The sequence below is a fragment of the Pseudoliparis swirei genome, chromosome 17, assembly GCF_029220125.1.
Source record: "Pseudoliparis swirei isolate HS2019 ecotype Mariana Trench chromosome 17, NWPU_hadal_v1, whole genome shotgun sequence".
In the NCBI taxonomy this organism is placed as follows: Eukaryota; Metazoa; Chordata; class Actinopteri; order Perciformes; family Liparidae; genus Pseudoliparis; species Pseudoliparis swirei.
Window position 1 is genome coordinate 14,174,546 of NC_079404.1, and position 13,642 is coordinate 14,188,187.

Consider the following 13,642-nt stretch of genomic DNA (forward strand, 5'->3'; position numbering starts at 1 on the left):
CACAGTTAGTTACACCAAAAGTGACTGAAGTAGTTTGATGAAGTCGTATGTGTACAAACTGTAACTGTACAGTTTTATAAAGTAAATCCTCTCTGCGTCACTGCACATATATACGTAACAGTTCCTCGTCTCCCACTTCTGCGAACAGCAGCCATGCGTCACGCATGACCTCTGCTGACCGCCCGAGACAGATGGCATGTCGGATATGCCTCGGCCAATGGCATTGTTCTTTTGACATTAATACTCAAACACTGGCATCCTCTCCAATATCCCTCCAGCCGTCACTTTATGATCAGATCACACAAGCCCCTCCCCCACCTCCATGTGCTGTGTGATGCAAGTCGTTCCTCTCTGCTCGAGCCCGCTGCTACTGAGGGTTTTAAAGACTGGCTGATATTGGCAGCTCTCGTTTTCTGGAGCACAGTCACATATGCTTTCTTGCTTGTTTATGTGAATGGCAAGTGCGAGATTCATGCTGCTTTTTATTGTAATCCCATATGTGCTGTGTATGACACAAGAGTATGGATTCGACACTAAATATCAGTTAACACACAGATGAAATACATCTTAATTTGTCTTATATTTTTCTCTGACCCCATATTGCATAATCCAACACATTATTTGATCACTGCTCCACATAACAACTGTGGATTATCTTGTTTAGTAATGTTCAGATAGCTGGAGTTACTTTAATGACAAACATATGTTGTCTTTCTTAGTTTCCATATCCAGAAAGAAAATGTTTTATTTACAGTAAATCCTCTGCTGCTTCAAACACATACCAGGGTCTTTTAACATGTTAGGTTTTAGAGCATGTGTTTTCAATTTGTATTGAAGAATGTAAGCCCTATGAATTATTGTTTACTCCACAGGGTTGTAATTATTAGAAGAAGATTAATAATTACAATCATATTATTGCTGTGTTGTTTATTATGTTTACGGTGACAGCCGTTAAAAGCCCCCTAAGGCTGCCCGACATGATTGACGCGTTGGGCAGAGTTGTTGGCACTCAGACTTTGGCATTAAACCGTCAGAATGATAACATCGTGGAGAAGCTGACGGCTCTGCAAATGAAATTGGATCGATTTGAAATCCTATTGGCAAACGGGAGGAAAATGGAGGAATAGTGGGTGCGCAAAATTGAATTGCAGCTACTGGAAGACCAAACAATCCCAATCTTATCTGCTTTCGGCTCCCTCTACCAGGACGGGCCTTGGCCAAGGCCGTGACTGGAACAACAACTCCCGAAGATCACTGAAGCGAGACTCTCTCATTCCTTCCCCTATCCACAGACACCTGTGGTTGTTTTCTCCCCAGGACCCTTCAAGGCCATCTCCATGGCAACGACCATCTTGTGGACTGAGAACTTTGTCTGTTGTGGACTGGGGGAGGACGATACACCGGCCACTCACACACGAACTTCAACAAACTGAAATGCACTCACTACCCCCATCCCACGCCGCCTGCTTTGCCCCCAGGGTGACAGGATGGGTCTGTGTCCGTCGCCGTGACGGACGGACCGGGCTGGCTGCTTGTCGGTGCTGGTTACCTTCTGCCCCAATGACGGGCTATCGCCCAGTCTTTGGATTACCTCCCTCCCCTTCCTACTCGTTGCAAGTCATGTCTAAGATGTATGTGCTTATGTGCAATGGTGTTTTTGTTTCTCCTGCTCCCACACTGTACCCCTCTAGGGGCATAGTCGGGGGGTGGCTTTGTCTTTTTCTCGCCTCTCTTCCCTCATGTTATGCTGTCATCTTTCATCCACCTTTTCCTAGATGGCGCCGCGGACGGCGCCTCGGTGTCTTGGTGCGCGATTCTTGCACCTTCCGCCAAAAAAAGTTCCTCGTTTGTTTGTGAAAACATTCTTTGGCAATAAACCTGTTTCTGATTCTGATTCTGATTCTGATTCTGATTCTGATTCTGATTCTGATTTCTGATTCTATACCGGTCACCCTGAGAGCAAAAAGTTCCAGGGTCACATCTGGTTAATGAGCAGACACAGGAACAAGGGTTTGTTTCATGTCTCACCACATACCCACACCCACATCACACAGGAATTTAGGGTCATAAAGCTCATACGGATAAGAGACCCCATCCTGTGTTGTGTAAATGACTTGCTTCAATAAAAGGACTGTCGGGGGAGAATTGAGCCAGAGTGGTTTGGAGACGTGCAGAGGCACAGCTCAACTCTCTCCTTGGCAGCAAGTAAAACTATGAGCCCGAGTCTGTCATCTGTGGTCATTGGAGTGGGTCTGATAATTGAACTAGCGGGGCTTTATCTTTAAGGTAAAACACCCACAGAACCCTGTTCATAGTTTTATTCCATTTTAAAGCATCTTTGCAACTTTTAACTCTGTAATCCTCTTTCAAATAGCCCAGGATTCCTGGGTGTCTCTTACATGGCAGAACACATGATCATTTGGGCTGCTACTCATATTCCCTCATTTCATTTGAGAGCATTAATAATTGCAAAACTGAACACTTTTTACCTAAAATGTGGTTTGGTTCCACAAAAACCTTTCAAATTGTTCTGATCTGAAAACAACCATCAACACATACCAAATTTGTATCTGAGTTTTGGAGGCAGTTCTGAGGCAGTTTTCACTCTGTCGAAAAAAAATGTATCTCCAGGGTCGGCTCTGCAGTCTCATAACTGTATGACATGTGCCAGCTGAAGCAGTTCAAAGCCAGTCACACACATCTTGTCAGTCCAAACTAAATCAGGGCAGATGGAATTTTGTTTTTTTGCCAACGATGCAATATTGTTCAATGATGAACAATTTGGCCCTTGGATTAGAGAGGGTAATCTGCAATTTTCCTGTTTTATGTAACTTTGAAATATGTTTGCTGATGATGTCTACACAAATACCCAGTAAGTGGTTCAGTGTAACTTCATCATTATTATAGTGCTCACATTAATATTGGAGCTAAGGAGAGTATAATCACTTGTATCAGGATAACATATTACATATTTTCCGAACATCTAGGGAGGTTTTTATAAAAAACATCAGTAATATTCTTGTATCAGGTCTTATTTCATACATCTTATTCGAACACTCATCATATGCATATTCATGCTGTTCTACATGACTATCATCCAGTGTTTGTATAAGCTTCTCTACTGACTTTTGAATTGTAACACATGCTGCACAAACAGGAATAATATGATTGAGCAAAACCTCCCTCAAGGCCATCACAAATTCAGTTTGATTCATTATCATTTTTGTTTGAGGATTTGGAACAGTTTTATCACACCATCTTTATCGCTGACCCTGGGCTGTGTTAGCAGCTTCTCCTCGTTTTCCTGAAGGAGGCAGTAGAGTATATTTGCAGGCTCATTAAGGAGGTGTTGGTTATGTAAGATAAACGTAACAAAGCTGTCTCTCTGTGTGTTTCAGAGCCCTCAAGACTAATGATCTGGACATGTTTTTAATCCTGGATACTTGTAGCTGGTAGTGACCAGATAGCCTCACTGTCCCACCGACTGCCTTAATATTTGCAGAATCAAATCAGTCAAAATCTAAAATATGTTTCAAAAGGCATTATTTATCTACAATCAAGCTGCATATTCATCAATGTTGAAATGCAACTGTGGAAAGTATATCTTAGTACATATAAGAAATAAATGAGTGACTTACTACAATTTTAAGGCACTTTGTTTGAGAGAATTTTGTTTACTGTAATACATTACTTTTACAGATTCATATTTTTTGTTCAAAGTCTGTTATCATTTTACAAAAGATGATGTACTGTTATAACTATCTAAAAGTATAAAGCAGTAAGATGTGCTTCTCCTCCAATAAATATTCAAGGACTGCTTCAGTAAAAATAGCACTGGGCCACGCCATATGTAGTAATGAGGTTTTCTAATTTCAACATACCAAAGTATAAGGGCTTCTTTCTCTTGAGTACAATGATCTAAAGACAATTCACCATAGTTTAAATTACAAATTCAGTTTTTATTTGTATTGGTAGTAATCAAGATGTAGATGCATTTCAGTAAAAAGACAAATGGTATTGACTTGACTCTCGACTGTCTCGAGTTTCACTTTATCTGACGTAGCGCAAATACCTCTATTTTCACTGGTGCTCCAATCACCATAGTCTTCTCCAGGAAGTTGTCATTGAACGCAGGTGGGTGGTCATTCAGGTCCAACACCGTCACAAAGACCTCCGCCAGGCTGTACTTCCCCTCTGTGTCCTCTGCCTTTACATAGAAGTTATACTTGGACCTCACCTCCGCGTCCAGACTCGCCCATGGCTGGGTGTAGATGATCCCAGATGTCGGCTGCATCAGGAACCTGTAAATGTGATAAGATTGTTTTGTATCATTCTGATTTATCATGCATGCCTGAGAACAACGCTTTTCTACACAGTCCTGAACATTTGCATGGAAACTTTTCTTCTCAGAGTAGGTTTACCGAGAATGTGTAAAGTCTATTTCATGATGTGAGCATTTTGTTTAAGAGCACCATTGTTATGCGATGGACAGCACAAAGTATTTACTCCTATGGTGCTTTAGATTTACCATTGAGACTATGAGGAATTTAAGTCACCTTTTTCTAGCTGAGCAAAGACAATAGATTACATCACTGCTGGACGGCATCATTTCTTTGAAAGTTAATTTTCTTTTCAAACCATATATGCTGCACTTAACATTTTAAAAACAATAGTTAATGATGATACCACTGTCAACGAACTTTAGTCATGAAAGATTGAACTGTTAACGTATAGTGGAAGATTGTTTCACTGACTGACTTGTTTTGTTATCCTCCAGTGACTTTGTCACAGTTGGAAATAAAGAACGGTCTATTTTCTCCTCCAATCCCATTAGAGGATTAACAAAGACAGAAGCCGAGAAGGCAGAGAGCAGGACTGCATGCTCCTGTGTACTACAAGGTATCGTAAAAAAAAAAGGAGACGTGTAGTAAGAAATATAAAATGTATAACTTTGCAGATTTAGTAGTTTTTTTCCCATTTACTGCTTCAGAACAAATTTCAAAGAGGTGGTTTGGAGTGATTTGAAGTGACACAGTTAAAAACTGGTTTTGACCAAACAAGCATGCTCTTAAAATAACCAGAGTGCTCCAAATCTCTCTCCGCTGCTTATTTTGGAAATCCTTCTCCTGAATGCCATGTGACATCACATATATCCTCTAATTCATCGCTACAGAGCTCAAAATCTCTACTTAAAGGTCAAAAAATACTCTACTACTACCTTCATTTCATTGTAAACAGCAAGGGTTTATTGGGAACAGCCATGAGGGATTACACATGTCTCCACTGACATACACCTGTCTGTTTATGCTGCTGCATGTTACAGGTAATGTTTATACTGCTTTACTGTTTACAAAACCAGGTATTTTGTAAACAGGCATGCAGGTTAAAACTTACTTGCTACAATATGCAGGTGATCTTTAGGATTATCTGTAGCGATGTGAAAGGAAAGGGAAGCTGAGGGTATATTGTGTGTTTTCTTAAAAAAAGACCAGTGTCCACTGACCTTTTCCTCAGAGGTTAGACTTCTAACAGGAAATGTAATACAAATCGAGATGAGAGACAATACCAGCAAATGCTCCAGGGGACGCGCATAGGACCAAACTAAACCAAGTCCTAATATGAAAAACAAATCTGCTGTGATATTTATGAACAGTACTCTTTGAGGCAGATGTGGTTTCACAGTAGGGGGTATTCATAAATACAGTGGGCTATAATTAAGACCACATCTGTTATATATTTTTAACTAATTTCCTGTTTTTCTACTGTTGATCAATTCTGAGGGTATAAACTGCTAATATTGTTGTATAAGCATGTGTGTCACGGGGCGATTAGTATGAACTAGTGTTGTTACGAGATGTGCCGACGCTTCGAAGCGTGTGTCGAGTAATGGAGGGGGCGTTTCCTCGAAGCGCGTATCGAGGCTTGCTTCATTTAGGGGAGGAGCCAAAAATGATGACGTCCGAAGCCTCGCTGCCCGGCTGTACCACGTGACTGCTTCGGGAAGTGGTTCAGATATTGCCGGGAGGTTTGACAGCAATATAAACCCCTCAGGCTCCATTCAACATGTGGGTTGTTGGTTGAGAGTTTGGAGAGTTTAGAGAGAGAGGAGAGAAGGATAGGTGATAAGATGGAACTGTTGAGAAACTGTTATAAAAATGAATAAAATGTCCCTTGTCCTGTACATCACTGTCCAAGTTACACAAGCATATTCAGTCCCCTCTTCCTAGTTCCACAAGCATTTTCACTGTCCTCTGCCTGCTTAAGCCCATGCCATTTTCCTAAAGGGACATAATAACATGATTACACAACCTGTAATATGATACTACCATTTTGGGAACATTTACACACACAGAATACATTCAACAAATATTTTATTATGCACATATGTGATAATTTATGTACAGAAATTATTTGGTCATAGATTTTTGTAATTCATAGTCATTCCCAACAGCCATAACAGACGCAACAATTCAATGCATCACATTATGTGGTTCAGATACAGCTGCCTGTAATTATACACTTGGCCAGTAGGTGGTTTCGTGAGCACATGAAGCTTCGAGAAATGAACCCTTTCTCGAACCAATCGGCTGAAGTGGTTCGATGCCTCATGAGGCTTCATCTCACCATCACTAATCTTTACTCAGAGAATAATCAGGAACAGAACACTAAGAAATATATCGACACAATATGTAACGCACGAGGGCTGGAAAACACAAGACAATCTGGCCGAGGAGAAGTGCAAGTGATGGGACCTAAGTAGACAGGGACTAACGAGGGAATGGGCAACAGGTGAGACGGACATGAGGACCAGGTGAAGGGAATGAGGGATTGACGAGGGAGTGATCAGAGGCAGGTGAGAAAACAGGTGAAGGGAGTTGGACTAACGAGATGGGAAGCAGGATCTGGACTGACGTGACAGTTAGTGAGACAGGCAGACAGGATGAAAACAACTAATAAAGGAAGGTGTGGCGGTAAACTGTTACAATGTGGGACATATGTTTACACATGACATAATGGGTCAATACATAGTCTTAGTGGACGCAACAAAAAGGTAGTCCGGGACTTTGAAAACATAGTTTGCTTGTAGGCCTACATGTAATATAGCATATGTATTTACTTTTGCAGGCTGATAGTATTAAGAGGATGAAATACATTTGAAGGGGGTGCAGAGTGCTAAAAAAAAAATATTTTAGTTAAAGTAATATTCTTATACTTACAAGTCAGCGCCTGATCTGTAGATGGAGTACCTCACATCACCCCAAGGTCCTGAGTCTGGGTCTTCTGCCTGTGGATGAACAGAAAACATTATAGTTTATGAGCTTAATTGGGGCACTTAGGTCAGGTTAATAATATGTGGCTCAGTGAGCTAAGGCATATCCCACTTACTTTCGACGTCATACTGCTGATAAATCTCAAAATACTGATGTTAGATTTATTAGTATCTCTTTACTGAAGCAGAATAGATAACTGTCTGCCACCATGCACTCAATACACTGGATGAATCTGTTCTGGATTGGAAGATGATATTGCAGGGGTCAGCTTTAAAGGTACATCATCATGGGCAGCTGTGTGTCTGTCGCTGCAGGGATGCCTGTCTGTTCGCTGTCTCAATATGTCCAAGGTCACTTGTTGGCTGTTCTTTCATCTGATTGAGATTGCCTGGGATAAAGGAAATGAGCCTCTGTGGCATTCATGCAAGGGCAGGATTTATCATCAAGCCCCCCTGTTGCTCTGAGCCTCAGCAAGGGCGATGGATAAGAGCAAACATTTATTTTCAACTAAAGGACACTATGACAATGTTGCTAAAAGTGTTTATTTCTGCACATATTTCTGTGCTGCAGCTGCACGTGCTGCTTAGCATTAGGGTGGTGGGGGGGGGGGGGGTCAGGGAATTTGGTGTTACACAACAAGATGAAAGTGATAGCCATCTGGCAGCTTACCTCACCTAGCTTTTATCTATGTTTTCACATATTATCCCAACCCTCACCGCTCAAAAATTCGACGTTTAGTGGATTAATGCCCCTCTAGGGTATTTTGTTAAATTCAGTATTCATCTTTAGCTCAGAGTGACGTACATTGGTGTTGGCATTTATTTTTAGACAAGATGAAGACTCTCTCACCGTGACCGACACCACATTGGAGCCACCAGGTGGATTCTCTGGAATCCTGGCGATGTAGTAATCTGAGGAGAATTTGGGAGCGTTGTCGTTTGTGTCCAGGAGATGAATGATAATGTCTGCTGTGGCACTGAATCTCTCGGGCGTATCGATCTCGACTGCAAGTAGCTAAAGAGGAGATAAATAAATGAAAAAAAGAGCAATACACAGCAAATGCCGGTGATATGACACTGTTATTTCTTGGGGGACGTGTGCATGTTAACCTTGTACATAAGAAAATGGTGTTTCTCATAGTCCATGGCAGCTGAGTCTTCTACTAAGATTGTGACCTGGGCCTCATTGAGTACAGTCTGAGGGACCACTCGCAGCATCCTTTCCGGTCCTAACAGTCGAAGATTACATTTAGCATTTGCGCCCTGCAACACAACAACACACATCATCACATTTGTCAGAATGTCTCATTCGTGGAAATAACACATACATTGTACATGCTCGGATCTATTTATAGTAATCTGCATTTGTCACAAAGCTATCGCACACATAGAGTATAATCCATGTAGTATACAGTCTATTCATTCAGTATAAAAGCTTTATATTGATCAAAGCCTTCATTAGAGATCAATAGGATATTAGTGGCAGCAGTAGTATTCCTGGTAAACATAATATCGCTGGAAAAAGAGAGCTCGCTCTGATGTTGTAACAGTAGGCTATTATCAGAGAACACGTTTGGTGAACATCAGCCATTTGGATGAGACTCGTACAAGGAGCTGGAAACCCAAAGAGACTTTCATAAGCGGACGAATGGCACAGCTAGAGAGCACCTTTTAATTTGTCTTGGCTTACTTTCAAATTTGTGCAATTTTAAAAGGATTGTCTGTGATAATGGCAGGCTTAAAGTAATTTCATGGACGGAAAGGCACAATGAATGTTGATTAAATCAGTCTCTTATGAGATAACAATGTAATTTGGTTGGACATGAGTGTTATTACATAATCACTTTAACATAACCATTTAGCAATCACTGTTCCTCTCTCCTGGTTTGACTGAGGCAGCTTTCAACAGCAGTAACACTGTATCAGGGATACAAGTTGATAACTGCTCTGTAAAAGTTCACTGAAAATAGCAACTGTTTAGTCATTTTCATACTAATCAGTCAGCGTATGAAAAGATATGGAAGACAATGGTTCCCTCACCCGATCGGAGTCGTTGACACTGATTTTTAGCCCCCGGAGCCCTCCTAAAATACCTTTTCTATACATAGCCCTGTGATCTCTGGTGGCAGAAATAAGGCTGTTCTTATTTAGAATATAATGAACAACTCAATATTAAAACTAAATCTAAACAAATCAAATATATCAGTATGACGGTCATACAGAGACAAAACACATACATAAATAAAAACAAGTTACCAGGTTCGTAAAGAATATGAATGAACGGAAAACAGAATATAATTCAATCATGAACTGAGAAAAATGTACAATCATCAACCCAAAGGCTGTCAAATATATCTGAACAGCGTTTACAATCACAGAAATGTTAAGCGGAACATTAAAAAGTGAAACTCACCAAAGCAGGGGTGCACAAACACAAAAAGCAGTGGCAAATGTAATATCTTTACATTCTTCATCCTAAAGAATGAAATCATGAAACCGCACCATGAAGACGGCTCCGTCGAGAGTCTTGTACATAAGAAGCAGCTGTCGAGGTGTCGGTGTGCGACTGGAGAAGGCTGAAGGCTCACGAGCTAATCCAATGACATAGCTAGAGCTACTTCTGAGTTCAGCTGGCGTCTTCAGCCACCGCAGGAGAAGTCTCTGTCAAAACTCGGATGCAACAACACTCTGCAGATGATGGACAGGTATATTTTTCAATGTTGGGGGGTTTGATGTAAGTCAACAGATGTTATTTACTACAAATAGTAAATAAACCAACATGCAAGTTTCTGATCATGGCTAAATATCTTGGAAAACATATATCGATGTACAGGACTGTCTCAGAAAATTAGAATATTGTGATGAAGTTCTTTATTTTCTGTAATGCAATTCAAAAAACAAAAATGTCATGCATTCTGGATTCATTACAAATCAACTGAAATATTGCAAGCCTTTTATTCTTATAATATTGCTGATTATGGCTTACAGCTTAAGAAAACTCAAATATCCTATCTCTAAATATTAGAATATCATGAAAAAGTATACTAGTAGGGTATTAAACAAATCACTTGAATTGTCTAATTAACTCGAAACACCTGCAAGGGTTTCCTGAGCCTTGACAAACACTCAGCTGTTATAAATCTTTTTTTTTACTTGGTCTGAGGAAATATTAAAATTTTATGAGATAGGATTTTAGAGTTTTCTTAAGCTGTAAACCATAATCAGCAATATTATAAGAATAAAAGGCTTGCAATATTTCAGTTGATTTGTAATGAATCCAGAATGCATGACATTTTTGTTTTTTTAATTGCATTACAGAAAATAAAGAACTTTATCACAATATTCTAATTTTCTGAGACAGTCCTGTATATCATGGAGGGGATGCTTTTCTCTGGAGGAAAGAAAGCTAAACTTTCAAAATAGTTGGGCCATACAAAATGTCAAATTCAATACTCGTCTGATACAGGATATTAACTTTGATAACTGGGTAAATTTACAATATATAATTATAAGATTTAGCTTTTGTCATGTGTACAATATTGTAATAACTGCCACCCAGTCTATACTGATATGTACCTCATAGAAAGTGTGTGACTCATTTAAGAAATATAATTCTGTATTATAAGTAACTTCTGTGATCTGTCTTTGACCTATTTTACATTAAATGCTGAGACTACCACAGTCATGGACAAAGAATCTGTACCGTTATAAGGGCTGGTGTTTTACCACAACTGTATACTGTACCATCTGGCATCTGTTGCATTAGGTAAAACAAGAAGAAAGATGATGTAGAAGAGGACAATTCCTGTCCGTGTATTTAGAAAACTGAGAAATCTAAATAAATGATAGTGACAAATAAAGCCCAATGCCATTTTAACCATATCAGAAGTTATGTATTTTTTATTTTACATAAAAACAAAACTAAAATAACAATACTTTGTATCTTTCTTAATTTGTTTATTTATTTCAATGTTTACTATGTCCATTGTGTGTTAAGTCTCTTTTATTTAAAAAAAAAGCCAATGATTAACTTTTTGAATTGTATTTTGGGGACTGAAGCTGGCTAATCTTCTTGTTTGATTATCAAAAGCAACCCAGAAGTAAACTCTTGTAAATATATGCAAATTCTCTTTTTCAGGTTGAGGGAGCAGCAGCTGGACCATCAGAGCTTCAGGTGAGGCGTTACATTGATTCTGTGTTGATGTGTATTATTATGCTTGACATTGTTAATATCGCCTACCTGTTTAATGTGAATTATTATAATGTTAAAACATGCATGTGCAGGCTAGGCTACGTTTCCTTTGCTCTTTAGGGAACAGTCTGGCCACAGTGACCGTCAGCAACTTCAGCACAAGAAGTTACTGTTTCAGGCAAAGTGGTGGAGTCGGTATCCATGGCTGCATTATTATATAGCCCGACACTCTTTGTTTTGAGTAGGATATAGAATATATACTGTTACTGTATTTTGGCATTTTAGCAGAACTTTTCTTATTTGGTGCAGAATACGGTTTTGGATTTAAACTAAGGTTTGATAACAGTAATTTAGTTTAAATCAGTTTAAAGAGACTGAGACTGTACTTCAAGCAACATCAACGGTTTTCACTTGTTTTTTTGCTAGAGAAAGTACTGGTATTTTTCCAAATATTATGTGACTCGGTAGTTTAATTATTTGTTGTCAGTCCTTGAAGTTCAGGCAGGTTGTGCCTTTAAAGCCCCCTGACTTGCATTTGCATTACATTGATCTGGAAAACGATAACTCATAAAAACACCTTTAGTGGACTTGCAGTGGATGAACAGCCAGCAGCAACACGGCATCGTTCTTTTGTTGCTATTCTTTGGCGTGCTGGTGGCAGTAATAACTTGTGTAACTATGTGTGATGAAGAGGAGGAGTTGCAAGCTGTTGGATCTTCCACAAGGCAGCCTGGAGGAGAGGCTGCAGAGGGACAACGCTCTTCTCCAGGTAACCAAGAACAACTGTTGTCTTCTAACCACTTCTCCCTCCCTAATGTTCATTCATGAGGTTGCCAACCATGTAGTAGACGGACGCCTTCTGGACGCCATGGGGGAAGCAAGAGCTTCCATTCAGAAATGATGCTGTGGTGATGGAAAATAATAAATAATTAAATATAACTATTGTGTGTATTATTTTACGCAACTATACTAGTCCGCATGTAGCATATTCCAATCTGTTAAAAAATTTTCTCCTGAGAGCAACCTGCGTAACATCCGGTTGTACTTTTTATCACGGAGGATGGCAATTTTCTTTTTTTAATGCAACTTTAAAAAGTAAAAAGGCAGCGCCGTCTATTTCTTCTGCTCGTATTCTCTGCCGACCTCACTAAAATGACATGGCGGGCCACATTTGGCCCGCGGGCCTTGAGTTTGACACGTATGCTGTAGGTACATGCTGCACAACATCAGGAGAATACGGCCTCTTCTTACTCAGAAGGCGGCACAGGTTCTGGTCCAGGCTCTGGTCATTTCACGCCTTGACTACTGCAACTCCCTCCTGGCTGGTCTACCTGCTAAGGCCATCCGACCTCTGCAGCTCATCCAGAATACCACGCTGCCACGGGGAGAACATGCAAACTCCACACAGAAGGACCGCCCCGACCGGGAGTTGAACCCACGGCCCTCTTGCTGTGCGGCGACAGGAGTGGCTAGCACTGTCGCCTCACAGCAAGAGGGCCGTGGGTTTCCTCCCACAGTCCAAAGACATGCAGTCAGTTTAATTGATGTCTAAATTGCCCATATGTGTGAGAGTGAATGGTTGTATGTCTCTATGTTTGCCCTGAGATGGACTGGCGGCCTGTCCAGGGTGTCCCCTGCCTTCGCCCTATGTCAGCTAGGATCGGCTCCAGCGCCCCTGATGAGGATGAAGCGGTATTGAAAATGGATGGATGGATGTTGAAAAGGGTACAAATAAGATATACTACACTGGACAAAAGATTTCTGAAAATGTAATTGTATATTATGTTGACTTTACTAACTTTACAGATAGATGTTATGACTTGGTACCATTGATACACACACATATATATGCAAATGACTAAAACATCATTTAACCCTTGTGTTGCCTTAGGGTCATTTTGACCCGAATCAATATTACACCCTCCCCCCGCTTTAGGATTAATTTGACCCCATTCAATGTTTAATGTCGGTGTTCTTTCGGTAGTCAACAAACAAGCATAAAGTGCCTCACACTTAAACTTGGTAAACAATATTAATTCTAATAATTTTCTGGAGGTTTTAATTGCTGGCGTCAAATTGAACCCAAAGGGTAAAATATGTTAGTAAATATAAAGGTAACAGGAGGGTGAAACATTGAATCGGGTCAAAATGACCCAAAGGTGGGGGGAGGGTGTAATATT

General features: G+C 40.2%; 1 protein-coding gene across 1 annotated transcript; it reads right to left on the reverse strand.

The window, feature by feature from the left end:
* Positions 1–4,003: 4,003 nt before the first annotated feature.
* On the reverse strand, positions 4,004–9,771 carry LOC130206905 (cadherin-related family member 1-like). The gene is made up of 5 exons (XM_056435164.1): positions 9,684–9,771; positions 8,381–8,533; positions 8,121–8,285; positions 7,218–7,285; positions 4,004–4,301 (listed from the first exon to the last, which is right to left on the reverse strand). Exons 2-5 carry the CDS (start codon positions 8,486–8,488, stop codon positions 4,046–4,048), a joined length of 597 nt encoding a protein of 198 aa, XP_056291139.1. The 5' UTR covers positions 8,489–8,533; positions 9,684–9,771; the 3' UTR covers positions 4,004–4,045.
* Between the last annotated feature and the right edge of the window lie 3,871 nt (positions 9,772–13,642).

What these genes read in the sequence shown, in the direction of transcription:
- LOC130206905 (XM_056435164.1), bottom strand. Translation starts at nt 8,488, where the DNA reads ATGCTGCGAGTGGTCCCTCAGACTGTACTCAATGAGGCCCAGGTCACA. An exon ending in CCAATGTGGTGTCGGTCACG is followed by an intron (nt 7,286 to 8,120) that starts GTGAGAGAGTCT and finishes GTTCATCCACAG; the next exon opens with GCAGAAGACCCAGACTCAGG. An exon ending in TACAGATCAGGCGCTGACTT is followed by an intron (nt 4,302 to 7,217) that starts GTAAGTATAAGA and finishes TCACATTTACAG; the next exon opens with GTTCCTGATGCAGCCGACAT.